General features: G+C 42.6%; 1 protein-coding gene across 2 annotated transcripts in view; it reads right to left on the bottom strand.

Moving 5' to 3' along the window:
• The window catches only part of LOC141140046 (CD109 antigen-like), a 343,299-nt gene that overhangs the window by 10,385 nt on the left and 317,469 nt on the right, over nucleotides 1-15,445 (bottom strand). For both annotated transcript variants that reach the window (XM_073626809.1, XM_073626808.1), the window contains 2 exons: nucleotides 5,116-5,275; nucleotides 2,070-2,172 (listed from right to left, as the gene is read on the bottom strand). In XM_073626809.1, the coding sequence (XP_073482910.1) occupies nucleotides 2,070-2,172; nucleotides 5,116-5,275 (263 nt within the window). The remainder of the gene's footprint in view (nucleotides 1-2,069; nucleotides 2,173-5,115; nucleotides 5,276-15,445) is intronic.

The raw sequence follows: 15,445 nt of genomic DNA, 5'->3' as shown, positions 1-15,445 counted from the left end.
GTGCAGAATCACATATATATATGTGATTCTGCGTAGCGCGGCTGTCTTGTAGCAGTAAATGTGCTATGGGGTGGTCGGCAAGTGATTAATACCTTCAGCTGCCACACTGCCTTTCACTGTAAATAGTACCATGTATCCATGGTCACAGTGGGGAAGATTTACTAAACCTGGAGCACTGAGAATTTGGTGTAGATGTGCATGGTAGCCAATGAGTTTCTAACTTCAGCTTGTTCAATTAAGCTTTGACAATATAACCTGGAAACTGACTGGTTTATATGCAGAGCTGCACCAAATTATGCACTCTCTAGTTTTAGTAAATCTCACTCCTGTGTCTCAAATGCATGACTTTACACTATCTGTAAAAAATTAAATATTTTTTTTTATTTTGTCTGGTTTGCTAAAATGTGGTGGAGTTGCACCTTAAAAAAAATTCCGGCAGTTTTATTTTTACTTTTTAACTGAGCCAACTCAACTTCCAGAACATCTCTAAATACACCCCTTTCTAACCAATGACACCATAAAGCTCTTAGTTGACTTCCTGGTCATCTCTCTCCTCGACTACTGCAGCTCCCTCCTCATTGGCCTACCTATCCCTCCCCCCTTCAGTGCATTATGAATGCTGCCACCAGATTCATCCACCTTACCAACAGTGTCTGCTACTCCTCTCTGCTGACCCCTTCTCTGACTTTCGCTCACCCAACTAATTCAATTCAAATTACTAACAACAACTTACAAAGCCATCCACAATTCTGCCCCCAGCCAACCAAACCACTCTCTTTGTTGCTCCCAAGACCTCCTGCTCTCTAGCTCTCTTGTCACCTCTCCAATGCTCGCCTCCAGGACTTCTCCAGAGCCTCTCCCATCCTCTGGAACTCCCTACCCCAATCTGTCCAACTATGTCCTACTCTGTCCACTTTTAGATGATCCCTGAAAACATTTCTCTTCAGAAAGGCCTACCCTGCCTCCACCTAACAACTGTACTTTTATTTTCTCCATCAGCTCATTCCCCACAGTTATTACCTTTTGTATCTCTTGACCCTCCCTCTTAGATTGTAAGCTTTAATGAGCAGGGCCCTCTGATTCTTACTGTTTTAAACTGTGTAACTGTACTATCTGCCCTTATGTTGTAAATTACTGCGTAAACAGTTGTCACTATATACATCCTGTATAATAATAATATTATCTAAATTTGTTTGTCATAATACAATGAATGAGGCCCTTAAAACAGTGGCATTTTCACAAACACTGAAGAGAAAATGAGAGAAACTGAGTTACCCAGATAATGTTTGTATCACTAGCAAAGGCAAAACAACCTGTAACAGTAAGATATATTTTATTGCCTGAGGAGTAAGTTTTGACTTTCAAAGATTCAAGATAATTGCATGCATGTTTGTGTACTTTTTTTGGTGAGAAAGTAACAGGGAATAGTGAAGAGTTTGTCGATTTGTGCAAATAAATATTTTCCCACAAAAGGGCAGTTAGGTTAATTTCCTTAATGACCTTATAACTTTCTAAAAGCACCCTCTACTGGCTGGGAACAACTTGTTCAAATAAAAGGAGTATGTGAATACAGAGCTGAGAGAGTGTAGGCCTGCAGACCTTCATAAATTATTATCCACATACTCAAGGACTGGTATTAACATAGTGAGGCCATAGTGAGGCCATATTCTTGGGACCATATTGCTGTAGGTTTACAAGCTAATATACCTGTCAAACTAGACTAGCTCTCATGAGATGTTATTTTGTGTAAAGAAAAGTAGAAAACAAAAGGTAGACAGAGTCTGGCAGGTATTGCTTGTGAATATCAATTGGCAGAGAATAAGTTAAATCTGCCCTTGATCCTAAACCTGGCAAATCAGTTTACTCATTTCTACTCGCATAATTTTGCTAATAAATATGTATGATTTTTTTTTTCCTTGTTGTCTAAGGAGAGAACACTAGTAATATGGGTCGCATTGACAAGAACAAAACTGACTAAATATTACACATATTATTTTAGTAATGCATATATTTTGTATATACTCACAAATAAACACAGAGACATACAAAAATGTACTGCTGTTTTTTACCTGGCTCATAATAATCAATAACAGAAACAAAAGCATCCTGAGTGTAGCCAACCTTTGAATTACGGGTAGCAGGTATATCCACGCACACTTCTGTTTGATTAATCTAAGATACAAAGACATAATGTAGTTAATGATGTAAATACTAACACAGTCAAATAACACTACACATGAAATATTTGATATATACAGTACATTCATATCAACATAAAGGAAACCTATACTGAGAAAAATATGTAGGCTTTCATTACAATATTTTTGCCTGTCCACCCTTGGCTTCAATATTTTTTGAGTCACTAACTTAATATAAATATATATATATATATATATATATATATATATATATATATATATCAAGTATCTCACAAAATGTGGCAACACTGAAGAAATGACACTTTGCTACAATGTAAAGTAGTGAGTGTACAGCTTATATAACAGTGTAAGTTTGCTGTCCTCTCAAAATAACTCAACATTCAGCCATTAATGTCTAAACCGCTGGCAGCAAAAGTGAGTACACCCCTAAGTGAAAAGGTCCAAATTGGGCCAAAGTGTCATTATTTTGTGTGGCCACCATTATTTTCAAGCACTGCCTTAACTCTCTTGGCATGGAGTTCACCAGAGTTTCACAGGTTGCCACTGGAGTCCTCCTCCACTCTGGTGGAGCTGGTGAAAGTTAGAGACATTGCGCTCCTCCTTCCGTTTGAGGATGCCCCACAGATGCTCAATAGGGTTTAGGTCTGGGGACATGCTTGGCCAGTCCATCACATTTACCCTCAGCTTCTTTAGCAATGCAGTGGTCATCTTGGAGGTGTGTTTGGGATCGTTATCATGTTGGAATACTGCCCTGCGGCCCCGTCTCCGAAGGGTGGGGATCATGCTCTGCTTCAGTATGTCACAGTACATGTTGGCATTCATTGTTCCCTCAATGAACTGTAGATCCCCAATGCCGGCAGCACTCATGCAGCCCCAGACCATTACACTCCCCCCACCATGCTTGACTGTAGGCAAGACACACTTGTCTTTGTACTTCTCACCTGATTGCCACCACATACGCTTGATACCATCTGAACCAAATAAGTTTATCTTGGTCTCATCAGAGCACAGGACATGGTTCCAGTAATCCATGTCCTTAGTCTGCTTGTCTTCAGCAAACTGCGGGCTTTCTTGTGCATCATCTTTAGAAGTGGCTTCCTTCTAGGACGACAGCCATGCAGACCAATTTGATGCAGGTGCCGCATATGGTCTGAGCACTGACAGGCTGACCCCTCCCACCCCTTCAACCTCTGCAGCAATGCTGGCAGCACTCATACGTCTATTTCCAAAAGACAACCTCTGGATATGATGCTGAGCACGTGCACTCAACCTCTTTGGTCGACCATGGAGAGGCCTGTTCTGAGTGGAACCTGTCCTATTAAACTGCTGAATGGTCTTGGCCACCGTGCTGCAGCTTAGTTTCAGGGTCTTGGCAATCTTCTTATAGCCTAGGCCAACTTTATGTAGAGCAACAATTCTTTTTTTCAGACCCTCAGAGAGTTCCTTGCCATGAGGTGCCATGTTGAACTTCCAGTGACCAGTATGAGAGAGTGAGATTGATAACACCAAATTTAACACACCGGCTCCCCATTCACACCTGAGACCTTGTAAAACTAAAGAGTCACATGACGCCAGGGGTAGGAGTAGGGGAAATGGCTAATTGGGCCCAATTTAAGGTGTACTCACTTTTGTTGCCAGCGGTTTAGACATTAATGGCTGTGGGTTGAGTTATTTTGAGGGGACAGCAAATTTACACTGTTATGCCAGCTGTACACTTACTACTTTACTTTGTAGCAATGTGTAATTTCTTCAATGTTATCACATGAACAGATATAGTTGTTCAAAAATGTGAGGGGTGTACATACATATATATAAAATATACAAGGGAGACAAAATGGTGCATATCCAACCAAACTTCGACCACTAGCTATACTGTATTTTAATTCTCATCCCCTCCTTTAAATTTACTTCCAGTTTCACATTAATGTACAGTATATAAAAATGGGGAGTAAAGGAAAAAAGGAGTATGATATTTGAAGAAAAAGATAAAATAAATGTTTGTTTTTTTTAATATAAAACAGAAAATACCTATCACCTGTCATATTAAAAAGAGTTTGCAAGGTTTAGGTTAATCTTAGATGTGGATACAAAAAACTTCATAGTTATATTATTTTTTTTTGGCTAAAGGTACGCAGCATATAACAGTCAAATAGAACCCCCCTGGAGAATCTTGTTACTGAAGTTGGTAAAAATTCATCAACTATAGCTATAGCTAATAAACATATTTCACAAAAAATGCAGCATGCATTGATTGATTAAGAACAATACCCAAAAACTGTTGTTGATGAAGCCAGCTATGTATCCATGGATATTTTACATGCAGTAGAATCATAAAAGTTATTGCAGCCAAACTGTGCGAACTGTGTATGGATGGCTCATATCATCAAGGAATATTATCCCAAATTCAGCACAAATAATAAATTACTGGCAATGGTAATGGCTGGTATTGGAAATAACAACCAGACATAAACACCAAAAATGACAGCACTTTTAGCTTTCAGTTTTCATAACCAACCACAGACTCATGCGGATACATAAAGATGTACTGTATATGCAAACTCATTTTTAAAAGGATTGCCAATAATTTACAACATGGGTACTAGTTTCTCCATACATGTATGGATATATATCATAGCTTGGTATAATACATGATTCAAGTCCATCAGAAAAAAATAATAACCGGCTTTGCAATATACTGTATCTGATATCTCCTTCAGTTTTGTGTCTATATGGTGGCACATATAGTTCATATAGTTCATATAGTCCACAATGGTGCAGTCCAACCAGAAGAATAGGAACAAGCTCGCCAACATTGTAGATAAATTAGTGTTGTGCCAGAAACAATTGTATCCATTTTATTTTGTATAGAATTATTTTTTCAAAAAACTTGTGTGTTATACAACTGTTTAAATATCTACTCACATGCTGTATATATAGTAATAGTCATTCCACTTACATTATCAAAATAAATATTGACTTTGCCATCCATAGTTTCTTCTATTTTCTTAATGGGATATCTCAGTGATACACCTTCTGAAGCTAATTTGAAGCCACTAAGCAAATCCACTTGCATAACAGCCATCCCAGTTTGAGCTGAGGTCTCTGTTTCAAGGTAGCTATTATAGTGGATTAAAAATAAACAAATGAGGTTATTCAGGTTTGTGGGAAGAAATGAGCATCATATTGTACTACTAAGTTAAAATATAAGCAACATGTATTAAGCTGATCCAATAAAACACTACGGTACAGGCTAACCTCACAATTTTTCATACACCACCCCTGCTGCTCTTCCTACTATCCTGTGCAATATACACAATGATGATACATCAAATAAACAAAAAATGGATGAGCACTAGGTGTCATTAATTATGCATCACACAAATATCAAAATAAAACAACTACAACAATAAAATATCTGTATAGTGCCACCATATTTTAAGTGCAATGTTATAAAAGTTCATCAGTGTCCAAAATGAAATCATCAGTATGCTTCAATATCCTATAAAGCATGCTCCACACCCTTCATGCAAGTATAAAGTACTTAGAGAACCCGTGCTCCTCTGTGTCTCCACACCACGGCCCCCTCTCGGGCTATAACTCACCATATCCTTAGACCCAGGTTTTAAAGTGGGTCTAACAGCACTTTTTAAATTTTTTTTTTTTCAATGTCTCTCCAATAGACCCTTGAACCCAGGTTTTAAGTGTGCCTAACAGCGCTTTTCTAATTTCCAATCTAGGATAGCGATGTGGCCGGCTCTCTTTAGGTCCCATTCAATGTCTCTCCAACTCAGAGCCTTCATGCAGGTATAGAGTGCTTAGTAAACCCATGCTCCTCCATGTCTCCACACCACAGCCCCCTCTTAGGCTATAACTCACAGATCTTTAGACCCAGGTTTTAAGTGGGTCTAACAGCGCTTTTTAATTTCCAGTCTAGAATAGCAACGTGGCCGGCTCCCTTTAGGTCCCCTTCAATGTCTCTCCAACTTAGAGATTTCTCTCATTGCTGGAAGAAGCAGGCCAAAGCTGGAAATGTTCACTGTACAATTTTAAAGTGGACCTTTCAGAAACTCTGTAAGTCGAGTTTCATTAGTCACAGTAGTCACAACTCCCAGCACACTAACCCACAGGACATTGAAGGGCACTTTTGGCAAAGTGGCAAAACACCCACCCCTAGGTATATGATCTAAATTATTAATGTGTGGGTGAGCCCCTGCTATCTATGCTATCCCCTCAGGTAAGTCAATGTAAATGAATAAAAATACAGACACTATATAAATATTACTGTACCCATCTATACTGTAAATTAATCCATAGTGACAATGGCAAAAACATAAACCAAAATATTTTTTGTACAAAAAAATCAATCATAACAAAAATCAACAATTATAGTGCATAAAGTGATTTTTGTGCAAAACAAAGTCTCTTTTCTGTACAATCAAGTGCTGTCATGCTCCATTCCCATGAGAACTGTGAATCCACCACGTGGGAGACTGTAAACATTCTGCGCTCACCAGATATAATTGACTCCCCTACCATATAGTAAGGAAAGTCTGCTGTGCTTGTAGGTCTGGTTATGGGAGACCTATCCCACTGCGGTGTCCTCTGGTGGCTCCCAATGGTACAGATTACCTCCAATAATGGCTCCAGAGCTCCAAAACTGGATCATACAGGCGTGCGATGAATGGAGAGAGAGAACCTCATAGTGTAAAATCCTTTGGTGATTTTATTCAATATAAGGCAATTTACAAGATAAAAACTACTGGAAATTGGTCATTTAAAACGTAGGTAAAAAAGGACAAAACGTCACTATTAAAATTGGCTTTTATAGATTGAGAGTAATGGTCGCTGCCAGTTACCTGGCATGTGTTCCACTCTCTAGGCCGGGAGTGACCCATGGGAGAGTCAGCTTGGTGCGTTTCGTCATCTAAGTGTGACGTTATCAAAAGCCTATGTCACTATGGATTAATATATAGATTGGTACAGTAATATTTCTATAGTATATATCATAATAGAAGTGGTACCATATACTAGTTTAAGGTGGAGCAAGCTTTAAAAAACTTTTAAAAACTTGCCAAATTGCACATTAAAAAAAAAAAAAAATCTATGCGTTACTAAAAGCTCCAGTTCTGACTGCTGTCAGGTCACCTGAGTTCAGGTGACAGATGCACCCCATTGGGGTCTGGAGTGCACCGCAAGGTAGTGGACCCTACAGCTAACTGCTGCGGATGGAGCTCTAGGTGATACAGGAGAGCAGCTACTCTGTAGTACCAATACGGATGACACTGGGAGCTAGAGCATGAGATTTCCCAGGGTGCAGAATCTAAGAGCCAGTGGGTTTTCACCAGAGGCCCCTAGTGGTGGGGAAAGATTTAGCCCTCAGTCTGGCTCCAGGTCGCGACCCCTAGGGCCTCCCAACTCACGCTCACGATAGACTACAGGGAGGTAGAGGACTACAGGGAGGTAGAGAGGAAGCAGCAGACTGTGACAACAAAGAATAGTCAGGAGATAGCCAAAGATCGGGGCAACAAGCAGGTAAGGGTAGTCAGGCAATAGCCAAAGGTCAGGGCAACAAGCAGGTAAGGATAGTCAAGAACAAGCCAAGATCAGTAACTGGAATCAGACGTAGAACACACAGCAAGTAGCACACAGAAGCCAGACACACAATATTGATCAGCAGGGCTGGCTTGCAGTGCACAGGTTAATATACAGTTCCCTGATAGGGGAACTGAACACATGGAGAGATAAGCTGACAGACAAACATTACTGCATATCCATGACAGTACCCCTCCCTCTTACGAGGACTCCCCCTCCCCTGCCTGGGCCCAGGATTAGAGGGAAACTTCAGATGAATCCTCTTCAACAGACGAGGTGCAAAGATCTCAGATGCAGTGATCCAAGACCTCTCCTCAGGACCAAACCCTATCCAATGCACGAGGTACTGAAGAATGCCTCTACAGAGCCGGGAATCCAGAATTTGACTAACCTCATACTCCTGATTATCCTCAGAGACCGGGGCCATGGTAGGGAGGGGACGAGAGAACTTATTGAGGACTAAAGGCTTCAGAAGGGCAACATGGAAGGAGTTAGAGATTTTGAGGCTTTTATTAATCTGGAGTTGGAAGCAAACCGGATTCAGTTTAGAGGGTATAGTGTACGGACCAAAGAATCTTGGGGCAAACTTCAGAGAAGGAAATCGGAGCTTGATGTTCCTGGTGGAGAGCCAGACTTTGTCCCCTGGCTTTAGAGAAGGCGGTTTATGCCTGTTGCGGTCGTCAAAGCCTTTGAATTTGTCAGCAACTGCCCGGAGGGAATCATGAACGTCACCCCAAATAGAATTGAAAGACTTCTGAGCCATAGCCAAAGCTGGAATATCTGGAGAACAGGTCATGGGAAGAGGGAGTTGAGGGTGTTTTCCTATAAACTGTGAAAAAGGGTGTCTTCTGCGAACTGGTATTTACGTGATTGTTGTGAGAGAATTCTACGGGAGTAGAGAGGACCAATCGTCATGATGAGCAGAGACTAAGGTGCGAAGAAAGACCTCTAACTCCCGATTAACCCTCTCAGTCTGTCCATTGGATTGAGGGTGGAAAGAAGAGGAACAATCCAAGACAATATTGAGGGATTTGCAAAGGCTTTCCAAAAACGAGACGTAAATTTAACACCCCTGTCGGAGACAATATGAGAAGGAACCCCGTGAGGCAGAACATTTCTTGAACAAAAATGGGAACCAAGGCAGAAGCAGAAGGAAGACCAGGAAGAGGAACAAAATGAGCCATCTTGGAGAACCGATCGATTACCACCCAAATTACCATATTATTCTCTCACAGTGGGAGATCGTGATAAAATCCATGGCAATGTGAGACCAGGGCTCCTTAGGAATGGGCAAGGGCATGAGAAGACCAGCAGGGGCTTGTGTGGAGGATTTAGACTGAGCACAGACATGACAAGCCTTAACATAGTCTTTGATATCCAAGTGGAGATTAGGCCACCAATAGTGACGACTGATGAGCAGGTAGGATCGGAGGAACCCAGTATGACCTGCCACATTGGAATCATGTCCCCAAAGGACATGAGCTAAGGATCTTAGCTCTTATCTCAGTGGGGATGAAGGTCCTGCCAGGAGGAATTTTTGACTCCAGGGTGGTAGAATGGTCAACAATGCATGAGGTCGGAACAATCGGCTCAGGTTCAGGGGTGGGCTCCTCATCCAAAGTGTTAAATGACCTGGAGAGTGCATCAGCCCGATCGTTGCAGGGATCAGGTTTGTACGTGATCGTGAAATTAAAAAGGGAAAAGAAAAGACTCCACCTGGCCTGTCTGGGATTTAGCATTCTGTAGGTACTGTAGATTATTGTGATCAGTAAAAATCATTATGAAGTGAGGGGAACCCTCCAAGAGATGATGCCACTCCTCTAATGCTAATTTAATTGCGAGAAGTACCCGATCACCGATAGCATAATTTCTCTCTGCCTGAGAATTTTTTTTGGAGAAGAACGCACATGGTTGACATCTCTTCTTGAGGGATTGAAGAAGCACAGCTCTCATACCCATTGAAGAAGCATCCACTTCAATAAAAAATGGGTCCCCAGGATTAGGTTTTGTCAAGTGAGGTCCAGAAACAAAGGCCTGTCTCAGGTCGTGAAATCCAGAGACAGCTTCAGGAGGCCAGTCCTTGGCATTTGCACCCTTCTTGGTCAAAACGATAATAGGCGCAGCGATGGAAGAGTAATTCCTTATGAAATGCCTATAATAATGTGTGAACCCAAGAAAGGACTACGTGGCCTTGAGCCTAGCAGGAAGAGGCCAGTTGGCAATGGCCAAGACCTTTCCAGGATCCACACGAAGACCCAAACTTGAGACAGAGCATCCCAGAAACAGGACCTCAGAACATTCAAAGGAACATTTCTCCAGCTTGACGAACAGATTATTCTCTCTAAGGCGCTGAAGTACAGTGCAGACATGGTTTCTGTGGACAAGCAGATTTTCCGAAAAGATGAGAATGTGATCCAGATAGATGACACCAAACTGGTACAGCAGATCCCTGAAGATTTCATTGACAAAGTTTTGGAACACAGCTGGGGCATTACACAAACCAAAAGGCATAACCAGATATTCGTAATGTCCGTCTCTAGTGTTAAACACGGTTTTCCATTAGTCACCTTTCCATATCCAAATCCGATTGTATGCACCTCTGAGATCCAACTTGGTGAAAATGGAGGCACCCTTCAACCCGTCGAATGGCTCAGATATTAAGGGTAAGGGGTATTGATTTTTGATAGTCACCACATTTAAACCTTGATAGTCGATGCAAGGTCTCAAGGTAGCATCCTTTTTGGCAACGAAAAATAACCCTGCACCTGCAGGCAATGAGGATTTACGGATGAAACCTCTCTCTAGTTTCTCGGCGACATACTCTGACATGGCCTGGGTCTCTGGGATGGACAGAGGGTAGATATGACCCCTGGGCAAAGTTGCTCCAGGGACAAGGTCAATAGCACAGTCAAAAGACCTGTGGGGAGGAAGCACCTCAAATTATTTCTTACAGAACACATCCTGGTAATCGTTGTATGCAGCGGGAAAATCAGAAGATACAGATGTGGTAGCAACCGGAAGTCTCTCCTTGGGAGCCACCTTGAGAAGGCAGGATGAGAAACATGAGGAACCCCAAATCAGCATCTGCCCAGAGACCCAGTCCACATGTGGAGAGTGGAGCTGTAGCCAAGGAAGGCCCAATGCAATGGGGGTAGAGGCCAGGGGTAGAATGAGGAAGGATATCCACTCCTGGTAGAGAATCCCTACAGACATCTTAATAGGTAGAGTCTGGAAGCAGATAGGGCCCCTGGGAGAACAGTGTCATCAATTGCTGAGACTACCAGTGGAGTAGTGAGGGGCAAAAGGGTAAGCTTCATGGAAGAAGCAGTCCTCCAATTCATAAAATTGCCAGCAGCCCCAGAATCCAAATATGCAAAGATTGATTGAGGAGAAGCACCTACATGAAGCAACACCGAAAGAAGAAAACGAGACGAGAAGGTGATGTTTCTGGGTCCAATACTCCACCTTCCAGATGTATTAGACCCAAGCGTTTCCGAAGTGAGCAGGAGTCACGAAAATGAGCCTTGCCCCCACAATAGAGACACAAGCCCAGAGTTCTGCACCTAGCATGTTCTTCAGGGATTAGCCTGGTACGGCCCAGCTGCATAGGTCCCTCAGCAGGCAGAAGATGCTCCAGGGAACAAAGGGAGGGGAGCTCAGACTGGCTAGGGCCCAGGGAGTGCTGGCGTCTTTTTTCTAGGGACCTCTCCTGAAAACGAATGTCGATCTGGTTACATAATGAAATTACATCCTCCAGACCGGCGGGGATGGCTCTTCCCACTAATTCGTCTTTCACTCAGTCAGAGAGGCCATGTAAAAATGTTGCAACCAGGGTCTCAATGTTCCAGCTCAACTCAGCTGTGAGGATACGAAACTGAAGAGCATATTATCCCACTGAAGAAGATTCTTGGCGAAGACGGAAAAGGGCACCGACCGCTGAAGAAACCCATAGGCTACCTTTGCCCGATCAGACAGGAGGTTTTGAGGCTGGAGCTCAAAATGAATGGTGCATTGGCTGAGAAATGGGACGGAGCTGGCAGTTGTAGTGAATGTGTGGTGAAGACGGAGAAGGGCACTGACCACTGAAGAAACCCAAGCCGGCTCCTCGAAGATGTTTTGAAAGAGCTTTAAGAAGTCAGACAGGCTGGAAACCACAGGATCATTCTTCTCCAAAAGAGGGGCAGCCCAGGCTAAAGCTTTACCGGAGAGGAGGGAAATAATATAGGCTACCTTTGCCCAATCAGACAGGAAGTTTTGAGGCTGGAGCTCAAAATGAATGGTGCATTGGCTGAGGAACCCCGTGCAGGCCTTGGAGTCCCCAAAGAAATGGGACAGAGCTGGCAGTTGTAGTGAATGTGTGGCTGCAACTGTGACCAGAATAGGTGCATCCACTGATTGTACTTGGGGTTGCTGACTCAGGGTTCCCAAGGAGTCCTGAAGCTGCTCGAAGTGGGAAGCCAGATCCAGGAGGAATTGCATCACCTGAGTCTGATTCGATTCCTGGGTCTCAAGTCTGCAGACTATGCCCTGCAATGGATCATCTGAGGATACTGGCATGTCAGCTGGGTTCATGGGTGATCAAACTGTCAGGTCACCTAAATCCAGGTGACAGATGCACCCCGTTGGGGTCTGGGGTGCACCGCAAGGTAGTGGACCCTATGGCTGATCGCTGCGGATGGAGTTGTAGGTGACACAAGAGAGCAGGTACTCTGTAGTACCAACATGGATGACACTGGGAGCAAGAACATGAGATTTCCCAGGGCGTGGAATCTAAGAGCCAGCGAGTGTTCACCAGAGGCCCCTAGTGCTGGGGATGGATTTAGCTGCAATCTGGCTCCCGATCGCGACCCCTGGGGCCTCTCAGCTCACACTCACGGTAGACTACAGGGAGGTAGAGAGGAAGCAGCAGACTGAGACAACAAAGAATAGTCAGGAGATAGCCAAAGGTCGGGGCAACAAGCAGGTAAGGGTAGTCAGGAGATAGCCAAAGGTCAGGGCAGCAAGCAGATAAGGATAGTCAAGAACAAGCCAAGATCGGTAACTGGAATCAGACATAGAACACACAGCAAATAGCACACGGAAGTCAGACACACAATATTGATCAGCAGGGCTGGCTTGCAGTGCACATGTTAATATAGAGTTCCCTGATAGGGGCTGGGGTGGAGCCATGCTTTGAGGAGAGATTACTTAAGCAGCCAGGTGAGAGTGGTTGGCCTCTTAAGCTGAACACATGGAGAGGTAAGCTGACAGACAAACATTACTGCATATTCATGACTAGGGATGAGCCGAACACCCCCTTGTTCGGTTCACACCAGAACTTGCGAACAGGCAAAAAATTTGTTCGAACACGTGAACACCGTTAAAGTCTATGGGACACGAACATGAATAATCCAAAGTGCTAATTTTAAAGGCTTATATGCAAGTTATTGTCATAAAAAGTGTTTGGGGACCTGGGTACTGCCCCAGGGGACAAGGATCAATGCAAAAAAAAGTTTAAAAAAAAAAACATTTTTTCGGGAGCAGTGATTTTAATAATGCTTAAAGTGAAACAATAAAAGTGTAATATTCCTTTAAATTTCTTACCTAGGAGGTGTCTATAGTATGCCTGTAAAGGGGCGCATGTTTCCCGTGTTTAGAACAGTCTGACAGCAAAATGATATTTCAAAGGAAAAAAAGTCATTTAAAACTACTTGCGGCTATTAATGAATTGCCGGTCTGACAATACACATAAAAGTTAATTGATAAAAACGGCATGGGAATTCCACACAGGGGAACCCCGAACTAGAATAAAAAAAAAAAATGACGTGGGGGGTCCCCCTAAATTTCATAACAGGCCCTTCAGGTCTGGTATGGATATTAAGGGAAACCCCAGCCAAAATTTTTTAAAAAATGGCGTGGGGTCCCCCTCAAAATCTATACCAGACCCTTCAGGTCTGGTATGGATTTTAATGGGAACCCCGTGCCAAAATTTTTTAAAAAATGGTGTGGGTCCTCCAAAAATCCATACCAGACCCTTATCTGAGCACGCAACCTGGCAGGCCGCGGGAAAAGAGGGGGGACGAGAGAGCGCCCCCCCTCCTGAACCGTACCAGGCCACATGCCCTCAACATTGGGAGGGTGCTTTGGGGTAGCCCCCCAAAACATCTTGTCCCCTTGCCCGGTGGTTGTGGGTGTCTGCGGGCGGGGGGCTTATCGGAATCTGGAATCCCCCTTTAACAAGGGGACCCCCAGATCCCGGCCCTCCCCCCTGTGTGAAATGGCAAGGGGATACCATTTCATTAAAAAACTGTCAAAAATGTTAAAAATGACAATTCCTTTATTTAAATGCTTCTTCTTTCTTTCTATCTTCTGACTTCTATCTTCCTTCGGTTTCTTCCTCCATCTTCTTCTTCTGGTTCTTCTGGTTCTTCTGGTTCTTCCTCCGGTGTTCTCGTCCGGCACCTTGGCCGGGGTTCCCCTTAATATCCATACCAGACCTGAAGGGCCTGGTATGGAATTTAGGGGGACCCCCACGTCATTTTTTTTTTTAATTTTGGTTCGGGGTTCCCCTGTGGGGAATTCCCATGCCGTTTTTATCAATGAACTTTTATGTGTATTGTCGGACCAGCAATTCATTATAGCCAAGAGTAGTTTTAAATGACTTTTTTTCCTTTGAAATGTCATTTTGCTGTCAGACTGTTCTAAACACGGGAAACATGCGCCCCTTTACAGGCATACTATAGACACCCCCCAGGTATGAAATTTAAAGGAATATTACACTTTTATTGTTTCACTTAAGCATTATTAAAATCACTGCTCCCGAAAAAACAGCCGTTTTTAAAACTTTTTTTTGCATTGATTTATGTCCCCTGGGGTGGGACCCAGGTCCCCAAACACTTTTTATGACAACACCATGCATATAAGCCTTTAAAAGTAGCTCTTTTGATTTCTCCCATAGACTTTTATAGGGCGTTCTTTCGAATTTGCCGCAAACACCCCAAATTATTCGCTGTTCGTCGAACTGGCAGACAGCCGATGTTCGAGTCGAACATGAGTTCGACTCGAACTCGAAGCTCATTCCTATTCATGAAAAGTGCCTATTATTTTCATGTCTTTTTAACTTTTTTTTTAATGTTTTTAATATTTTATTTAACTTTTTAACATGGTCTTTTTAACTTTGGTTTCAATTTTTAAACAAGGCTGCACTGTAATCTCACAATATCTCACAAGATCACAGGCAGTCCTTCCTCTTCTGCTCAGATCTCTGCCGTTCTCAGAGGAAAAACATCTCTTCTTTCTCTGAGAACAAATGTTCTCGGCGTCATAATAGGTGTCAGATGAGATGATTTTTCCCTGAAAACTGCCAGGAACTGAAGTGAGGTAAATTATCTAAGTTTAATAAACGTACATTTTAGTGTATTAGAGGTAAGCACAATGATTTAAAATATTATTTAATAAAAGAAAAGGCAAAACAATGCTGAAAAAATATTAATAGAAGAACAAATTACATCAGAAAAGAGGAAATAACATAACATCAAAACAAAAAGGGTTAAGAATGAAAATTACAAAAGAATTCCAGGTTTCCTGGTACTTTAAATAAATCATTTGGACCAGTCTGGAAAAAAAAATTGCAAGGCTTCCTCTGAGTGGCTGAATTGGAGATCGCCCACCTCTCTACCTCAACCAATCAGAGGAAGCCTTGAATTCAATAAAAA

The sequence above is a fragment of the Aquarana catesbeiana genome, linkage group LG04, assembly GCF_042186555.1.
Source record: "Aquarana catesbeiana isolate 2022-GZ linkage group LG04, ASM4218655v1, whole genome shotgun sequence".
Lineage (NCBI taxonomy): Eukaryota > Metazoa > Chordata > Amphibia > Anura > Ranidae > Aquarana > Aquarana catesbeiana.
The sequence above is the reverse complement of the archived record's forward strand: the minus strand, read 5'-3'. Positions and strand labels throughout refer to the sequence as shown.